Raw genomic sequence first — 9,613 nt, forward strand, 5'->3', positions numbered from 1 at the left:
AATCGGTAACACTGGACAGCCAGGAAAGATGCAAAATAAGAGCCCAGATAATTTGATATGGATAAATTAAAGCTGGTCAGAAAACGCACCAGTGAAAATTTAGTTCTGGTAATTCACAGGCTGTGGTCCACAGTCAGACCATCTCCCTGGATGCACCAAGGCTTCCCCTTCCACTCCCAAAATGGGAAACTGAGCTTGTACATGAGGGAGGATCTGGCCTGGGAGATCCACCTCAAAAGGAAAGGTGAGGTCGAGAGGCTGTTAAGTGTCAGTTTATGGCAAAAGCTCAACCAAATTTTAACGCTTTGACTTAGAAAGGCAAGATCTCAGTCTGTCAACCAAGGAAAAAAAACCACAACAGAATCCTGTGTTTATCTCATTTTTATCTGAGGATAAAACAAAAAATGATAGATGACCTTTTTTTTTTGACCAGCCTTAATCAACTGCGCTAGCAAGATCTACTTCCTGTAGAAAATTTGGGCTTTGGAGCTAAGCAAACAAAATCCCACCTTTTAAAATCCTAGGCTCTTTAAAGCTGTTGTATACAAGTGCAACGACAATTTAATTTCTTAGTTGTCCAGCTCCATGTTATACAAGACAACTTCAGCACCACAGCAGACCACTGAAATACTTTTGGAATTGCTTTTGTATGAGATTTATTAGGGAAAAGGCTTCAAATATAAAGCTTTTCCGATTTTTTTCTTTTACTCCCTCCAGATTTCTCCAAGAAAATCCTTTCTTTGGCGTCACGAAGGATGTTTTCTCCGCACAAGCTACATACACAGGGGAACAACTGTGGAGAAAGTTCTTGGAAATACCTAGAAGGGGCACCCCTGTGCTTCCAGGTTGCCTTTTCTCTACCTGCAGAGAGCAATCTGTTTCAAATGGTACAATTCTGAAATGCAGACCTTTAATTTTCAGTTCAGTAGCACACTTCACCAAGCAACCAGAAATCACTGCACCTCAGGGCTTTCACCCTAAACCAGCTAGAAAGGGTTAGGTCATCACAGATTTCTCCCACTGCACAGAGTTGGTTTACTCATCAGACACAAACAAGTAGCCAGTCTCCTCAGTGACAAGAAATGAAGCTGAATTCATGGAGGAATACAATTTACCACTTTGGGTCGGATGCTCAAGTAACAAACCAAAGGAATGCTCTGTTATCGCAAGCAGACTAGCATGCTCGAGTTATAGCCCACCCTCACGACACTGCCCGCTATCCGAGGACGCTATCGGATTTAATAATGCTTGTGATCACTATTTGGGGACCACCGGTCATACCTGCGACTGACCCACCCGGCTCAGAGCGACTCTGCAGACTCGAACACCTTGTGGCAGCTCACCTCGTGAGGAAGCTTCACTTGATCAAGACCAGAAGATCATTTTTTCAGGGGAAAAGAGTTTACACTTGAAATTCTCTCCCATGAGTTTCCCACAAACCATGCCTAAGGGGTGGGGTAAAATGATGCTCAGCCTCTGCACTGGCCCCTTCACACCAAGGTGAAATTTATGAGAAAGCATTTTGCCAGAGACACATCAACCAGACTGGCTATTTGCTTCTGTCCTTTGATAAAACTCAGCAGAGTGGATGAAAAGCTAAGGATAATTTTTACTAAAAAAAAAGAACATAAAAACCAAGCATTCTCAGCAGACAACTTGCACATCAACTTACTAAAAAAAAAAAAAAGAAAAAAAAGCAGTTGAGGTTTTCCAAACAAACCCTTCCATCATTTCAACCTTCCTCCTTCAGGGAAACACATTCCACCTAGAAACACATCCCAGAACTTTGCTATGAACAGCCACTCAGTTTCTGTACCAGCAGAAACAAAATGTTCCATCCAAAACAGAATCTCATTTATAGACACACAGATAGATAAATTTGAAATTTAAATTGTATTTAACCACGTGGATGTTTCATATGCCCCAAAATAACGATGTTTTTTTTAAAAAATGTTTCAACTAATTGGGAAGTATGACCAGCTGCAAACAGCAAAGACGGAAGTGAAACACTACGGTTTAATGGGGTGTTCTATCTAGCGCGGGTTAATAATTCTTCTTTTCCCTGTTTTGGTTAAATGAACATTCTCTTACCATTTGTCTGGTTTGTCCGTGGTTAGGCAGACCTAACAAACAGGAAAGAGAATAGAGCTGGTAAGACCATTGCTTTTCCAAGACAGAAAAAAGTACAAAATCAAAACACACGCAGCTATGATTGCGACCGTGTTGTTTTGCTAAAACAGGAGTTGACTACCAAACTAACTTCACCCCTGCTAGAAAGGGAACTGAGGAAAGAAAGAGCTGTCTTAACAACATGGTTTGAAGAGCAGAGGCCCCAAGTTAAAAACACGTTCCATTTGCCCAGTCTTTTCTCCATTTATTCACACCTTTCTTCGAACTACTGCTAAAAGTACACCTCCTCCTTCAGATCTGAGGTTTTCCTCAAATCTTGGGGAAAAAAAAAAATTAAAAACTGGCATTCTGTTTTAGTTCTGGAAGAATTTACTGATATCAAGAAGGAGAAAGTGGAAGGTATTATACATTGTCAAGGTAGCAACAAATAAAATCGTTCCTATCGTCCTCGGATCCCCCCGGAACTCCTCAGCTCTGACGTCAGCTACAAGCTGTCAGCAAACAGGCTGTAGCTGTTGAACCTACCACGAGTAAATACTTCCGTAGGTGTAGCTCTGTCAGTCTCAGAGCACAGTGACTCCAGCTGTCACACAAAGCCCTTCCTCGGGAACACTAACAGCACCAAAAATCACTGAGCACCAGGGCTTGATTTTACCACCTTATTAGCTATGCTCTCAGATACCTTATCGCGCTTCCACCATGAACTGTGCTTATATATGAGACCTCTTAGAATACACAAAGGTCTTGGGACATAAGAGAAGGATGTGTTGCTGTAAGGCAGCAGGGTATGGCACGGAATGGACTGGGAGATGCGGTAAAAGCTTTCTGTTAGGCCCGTTTTGTTTTCCAAGATGCACGTGCCCAGAAAACACCACTTTGTTAGCATCAGTGCACCAAGCCACCCTTCTCAGCCCCTTCCGGCTGAGAATCAAAACGTCAGTACATCAAATCCAACAGGCATTAAAGGACAGGCATCAGCAAATGCTGATGTTACCAGTATGAATTCTGCTTTCATGTTTACAGTAAGCTACCCAGCTCAACTTCAGAAACTTCCCATTGCTAGCGAGTTCGGCTGTGAGGAAACAGCGAAACTTTTTGAAGAATCCAGAAAAACTGAACTTTTACACCCTCCAACAGAGTCCTTGAAGTTCTCCTTACTAAAACCAAACACCACGTACTCACACCAAGTACGCCAGGGAACACGTGGCACAGCCAGATATCGGGAGGGAGGAAGGCGGAATGACGAGGGACCTTTTCTGAGCGCCGAGTATCATGACATCACATTAAAATCAACAGCTTATATCACGTGTTTTCCATCCTACGTAGATGTATGTTGTTAGCTACTTCGAACATGTAGTTTCAATTCTGCAGCATTTTTGTGTCTAAGTATCCAGAGAGATGAAGAAAGACTTGCCAAGAAAGATTTCCATCAAATCTGTAGAGCAGATGTACCAGGCACCAAGTAAGACGAGCAGTAACAACCTTTGACTGCTAACAAAGGCCGTGTAGGCACCAGAGAATCATTTCTTTTTTACAGGGGAGCAGCAAGAGGGCTGTGAGCAGCTGTTGGAGGTGGATGGACAACCAGCCCCACCAATGCTGCGAAACGGCACAGCCAGTGGGAACCAACCTGCATATTTTGGCTGCAGAGCTAAGCTCTAGCACTTGTTTTTTCTTCCCCCTGCTGAAACAGAAAGGTAACGTTTCCTCCATTCACAGCAGCAACGAGAGATGTAAATCAACTGATGCTTGTCCCTGGATTGAAGCCACACGTTTCATTTGAACCACACTCCGGATCAGCTCTTTCCTTGAACTAAGAACATTCTTGATGCCAGAACTGACGAGTCGGCTGGAGCAGCTGATACGTGGCTGCTGCGATGACTATTGCTGGATGCACAACAGACAGAAAACGGTGCTATTCCCAAGCCCCGGAATCAGGCCAGGATATTCCACAGTGAGACGTTGGGACTGATAGAAACTGAGTGAAAGCTGAGCAGAACTGCTACTTAGGCTGAGCCCCAAAGCTTCAGTCTCCTCTGACAGCAAAGCGTCAGTGCTAACAACGAGGACACACCTCATGCCTAAGCTTCAACTTGTGGGATAAAGCTGCCCATGACAACTCTTTTGTCCAGTAAAACAGGATACGAAACAAAGTTATACTTTCAATGCAATTTCTACCCTTGCTGTCACAGTAATAAGCTATCAATTAGCATATTAATCTGTGCTATCTGTGACTTCTCCCTTTAGTCACACTTCAGTAACTGGAGTCTGAAAGGATGAAAACAGACACTTCCGTTTGCCACAACAACAAATTGCACTAAAAGCAAATGTAACTGAAGCACTGCTATTAAATTAGCAACTTTTCCCAGCAATGGTCACCAAAGAGATTCAGAGAGACAGCACAACCTCTGCAATCCATTGCAGAACAGCTCAACAGAACGCATCTGTACCGTAAACAGATTCTCACCCAAAGGTTTCTGGTGGCTTCTGTGCAAGAGATGAGGTCTGCGAGACAGGCACCTCTAAGAACTAAACCGATCGTCCCTATCTGAGCAAGGGGTGGTACAGACAGCTAACTCACCAGATGGAACTTAGTCCTCCCAGAGGCGCTTGCTCCATCTTCACAAATCAAGGTTTGAGAGAGATTTCTCACAAGCAGGTTAAAAATGTCAGACAGCACATGCATATAAACCAGAAGTAAAATATGACAGGGTTCTGGCAGCAACTCTCCAGGGAAAAAACCTCACGTTGTTAACTTTATTTCATGGAGAGGTGTCGAGAGAACCCACAGGGCAGAAAGTGTGCGTGTTCCTTTTGATAATATCTAAGGTCCAGCTGCTTGAATTTACATATTGGAAACACCACTAACCTCTCTCTAAATGAGATTAAAAAACAACCAAACAAAAAAAAAGGAGGTGTTTTCAGGATTGACCAAAGCTTTAAAACCCCAAAGTGTAAAAGTCTACAATAATGAAACTAAGCAGGCCTTCCACTCTTCCGCAGCAAAGAAATTTACAAAAGAGACTCTGAAAAAATCAAGATTAAATGTTGAGTTTTTCCATAGTACTGAATAAATTCCAAAGCCCTAGAAAATCTCCTGCCAGTCTCCTCCACACAGTGAAATAAAAAGGAAGTCCCAAAGGCTAAAACGAAGACAAGGTAAATTTAAGGTATATCTGCAGATAAGCTTAAATATCCCTTTCCACAGGCAATTCTACATTGTTACTGAAATGGCAATAAAGCACTTATCACCATCCAGAGATTAACTGACATCCTCAGAGCGTGCTGCCGCTCCCCACGACTTAGTGAGACGAAAACCTCCGAACTGTTCCTCAAGCATAAGCACAATTACAGAGATTTTGGCTCAAAACCGGTGAGAGCAGGTTACTAAGCTCTAACAATCTTTTCATTCTTCAAGTATCAAAGCTACAGATGGACAGACTTTCACCCAAAGAAACACAGGTGGAGAAGGACTACCATGAACAGCAAAAAAAGTCTCTTACTACTGTTACTTTGCAGCTTTGCTTTATCTGATGGGGATGGGAGGAACCACCTCTCAAGTCAACCAACCTGTTTCTTTTCCAGCAATCTCATAGCATTTAACTCTACTGTTTTTCCAGAAGCAGGAGAGCTAAACCCTCAGCAGCGCGCCCAGCGCTGACGGGAGCACAGGGTTATTTCCATGGAGTCGCTACAGCAAGAAGCTGCAAAACAATCACCAACCATGGCCACTTCTGTACTTGAGTATTAACCTTCCAGTGCTTTTCCATACCTGAACCCACACACTGTTGCCTGTGTATGTACAGACCATTCCAGTTTGGCACAAGAAGTCTGTACCCAGCTGACCCTAGTGCCAAGCAGGACGAGCAGCTCAGCTTCCAGCCGCTGGTCATAACTTTGAGCTGTTAAATTTATATTTACTCAAACTTACTAACTCCCATCTTCACCGTACACAAAATATGGGTCTTTCATCTCACGTTAACATAATTCATCTTTTCTTCTTTTTTGTTTTTTTAACCAATCAGGACATCAAGCAATCAGTAACAGACGGCATTTTGTTTTTAACTTCTGTTTGCCACAGAGAGGTATCATGCAGAACATGCAATATGCAGTAATGTTCATAAGCACGTCTTCAGTCACAATGAACAGAGAGAATTTAACACACTTTCACAACCAGCAATTTTACTATACTAAGATACATCGCTTTCAAAAATCCATACACTCTTCATATGCATTTTCCTTTTTCCAAAAGTAATCCTCCTCCTGGGATTCCATCCTCCCCAGCTCTAACAAAAAGATAAAGAGAACCACGTCTACGAGTAAGCTAGAAAAAAATATAAAAATCCATGCATGAATGAGGCTTGATGAACAAGGATTTCACTTTTTTTATTGGTTCACTTGAAGCAGTGTCTGTGTGTTGACATATACATACAGTTTTCACAGGCTTAGAAGAATGCTTTAGTACTCCTCTGTTTTCTTAAACGGCCAAGAGCATGTTACCACTGTGAGTGGATTGAGTGTCCACCTTCTAAGGATCAAAGGCTATAAACTTTCAGGAATGCAAGTGCAACAGGCAGAACAGAGCAGAAATTGTTCCAAACACCACCTAGGCTAACATTTTCTTAAAATTCTGTTGTACATAAAAAAAAAATGTTAAAATTGCAATTTACTTACCTAAGTAAGTTCCTACCAAGATTGGCAAAGGAAAAGGAAAAAAAAGATTTAAGGTTAAAAAAAGGAAAGATTCATATAGTTCAGAATACAGTAGCCCAGCCCCATGCAACAGATACAGAAACACAGATTGCTTTGGTTGCGAGGAAACACAGAAGTGACCACAGCTGCCTGTCGGTCAGATAAACCCAAGACAACGTCAAACAACAGTAACTCCAAACGAGAGACTCCACCTAGAAGAGCTTTAGTTTTGGACGAGTAAGTAGTGGTTTGTTACCCATCTCCTTTCACTAACCCCCACACACGAACCTCACTGGATTTGGACAGTCCTTCCTAAAACGCTTGGCCTAACAGTTCACACTAATTCGCTTCCCTGTACCTCACAGATGATGTGTTTGTTCACACAAAGCTCTGTCTCCTGGTAAGAGTATTCCAGGGACCCTACTAATACTTGCTGGGGCAGTGACATCCAACTACACTGAGTCAGGAGCTACCCTTGACAAGCATGTTGGGACCAGAGAGCTGCTCTCAGTCTTGGTGTGGAGTCAATCAATATTGTCCACCTGCAATCCTAAAAAAAGCACCACGGTCAATATTCTGTCTGGCTGTAACATTGCAAGTAGTTTAAAAAAGAGGCAATGAAGCCATTGCATCTCATTGCTTTAGGATTTGTTGATCCAAGCTGTGTGAACAAAAAATAACTCAATTATTCACTCTTCTTAGAATTGAGAGCATTACACATAATATACATATGTGTGTGTGTATATATATATATATATGGTATGTATCACATGTAGACCCCATTTAATTACAAATTCAGGCCTTGTACTACCCAGGGCATTTGCATTTCTGCCCTTGCATTGTTATACATTCATTTCCTCTCATATTAATTACACCTGCTCCCTACCATTGCCTTGAGATATGCACTCTCCTCTCAGTCAACATTTGCATCTTAATCCATGCCATCCCTCACAGGTGAAATGGGTTTCACCAGTTGATCCACAGCGCACAATGGCCCTCCTCTGATTTCATTTCAGATCTTTCTCCATAATACCAAAAGAAACTAATCACAGCTGAAGTTTCACTTCTGAATACAAAATCCTCAAATTGTCAAGTCAAAATTCTCAAATACAATTCTCAAAAATAATCTGGCGTATGATCTAAGGCAAGGAAGCTGCGCAGGCACACAGCTCTTGAGGTCTCCAAAAAGCATTTCACACAACTTGTCATTCTTCCCAGTCGCTGTTGCTGGCAAGAACCAACAGTCATTCCTTTACAAAGCACTGAACATTTTCTCTCTTGACACCAGCCAGCATTACTCTGGTCCAGATATCAACAGCTAAAACCAGGTCTTTTCCCCAGTACCCTATGTATAACATTAAAAGACCAATACTGCTGTTTACAGTCATTCCTGGATGGGCAGATTTCCTTTGGCTGGTCATCCTCAACTTTGGAAGGGCAACGAGGGCCAATGCTGACAAAAGCAGAATTTTCATGCAGATTATGCATACAGGCTAAGTCCAAATTTTCTGCAAAATCTAAGTCAGCCAGAAAAAACCCCTCAAGATAAGTATGGTCACCCTATTTAGCTGATGCTGATCCTTCCATTCCCACACCCATAGTTGGTTTTGATCAAGAACAGTAATTCCACTTCCATGCTCATCTCTTGATAATTAAACTAATGCCACACTAGGCTGATGAATGCTTCCAGTTCTAGGAGTTCATTCCCATTTCCCCAAAAGGGGGTGAGAAACAATGAACCAGAACATTTTAAATTAGAGTGACATTCCATTTTGGTTTAGAAATGCCCAGTGGCAGAAGCAAGGTATTCCAACAGTTAATTAACCTCACTCAAAAATTTGCAGCTTGTTTCCAGCCAAAGTTTTTCTACTGTACCTTCTGGCTACTGCAGCTCATTATTCCATTCTCAGATAGGCTAAAAAGCCCTCTATTATTACACTTCTGCTGCTCCTGTCAGCAGGGACAAATGTCTACAACTTCCACTTTGATAAAAGCATTTTCCATTATACCATGTGCTTTTTCCAGTCCCTTCCCTGTTTTCATGGCTCTTCTATAAACCCTCTCCAATTTTCAGCATTCGATCCGCTACCATTTTATCAATGCAAGCTTGTTGCTGGGAAAAGCCTTCCCTTTATTTCAGCTACTCATTCATGTTCTCTCTCTTTCTGCCAATTTTAGAGTGCATGTGATGACCCTGAAAAACAAATCTGATTAGATGAAAGCTAACATGGTGTAAAAGAGAGGGGGGAAAAAATAAAAATCTAACAATGCTCCCTCCCTTCCCAAGAATTTGCATAGACAAGTATCACACAGACCTCATATTGGAGAGATGTAAGCAAAAAAGTAAATAGGTCCAGAACACAAAATATCCACTCAGTCAATCAATCAAGGAAGTTTCATGGCAAAATATTGTCAGTCAAATTCCAGAACAAAAATGAAAAAGCAATAAACTAATACTTTTTTTAACATCTTGCTGCATTCGACAGCTTATAGGACTCAATGTACTTTTCATGCTCCAAAAATAGGATTCTGCAGCAATTTGTTCACGCTAATCTAATGTTGAAGAAGAGCTGGAAAGGGCACTGTATGCCTAATGATGCCTCCAATGTGATTTAAAGAAGAGGAAAACAAAACAGATGAAAGGACTACACCTTTCTTACAAAACAGAGTGGAGGTAGTGAAGAGAGATGAAATTGAGAATATTTTCTTGTTCTTGGAATTCAAGCACTAGTCAAAACTAGATGCCTGGCCAGACAAATCATACTCTCCCTCAGCTCTCTAGGCTTAAGCA

General features: G+C 41.8%; 1 protein-coding gene across 1 annotated transcript in view; it reads right to left on the reverse strand.

Moving 5' to 3' along the window:
• Positions 1-9,613, reverse strand: part of MTA1 (metastasis associated 1) — a 77,251-nt gene that overhangs the window by 5,497 nt on the left and 62,141 nt on the right. Inside the window, exons 19-20 of the mRNA XM_009870960.1 lie at positions 6,805-6,816; positions 2,092-2,123 (exon numbers count right to left, since the gene is read on the reverse strand). Of these exons, the coding sequence (XP_009869262.1) occupies positions 2,092-2,123; positions 6,805-6,816 (44 nt within the window). The remainder of the gene's footprint in view (positions 1-2,091; positions 2,124-6,804; positions 6,817-9,613) is intronic.

The sequence above is a fragment of the Apaloderma vittatum genome, unplaced genomic scaffold, assembly GCF_000703405.1.
Source record: "Apaloderma vittatum isolate BGI_N311 unplaced genomic scaffold, ASM70340v1 scaffold16086, whole genome shotgun sequence".
NCBI classification, from domain to species: domain Eukaryota; kingdom Metazoa; phylum Chordata; class Aves; order Trogoniformes; family Trogonidae; genus Apaloderma; species Apaloderma vittatum.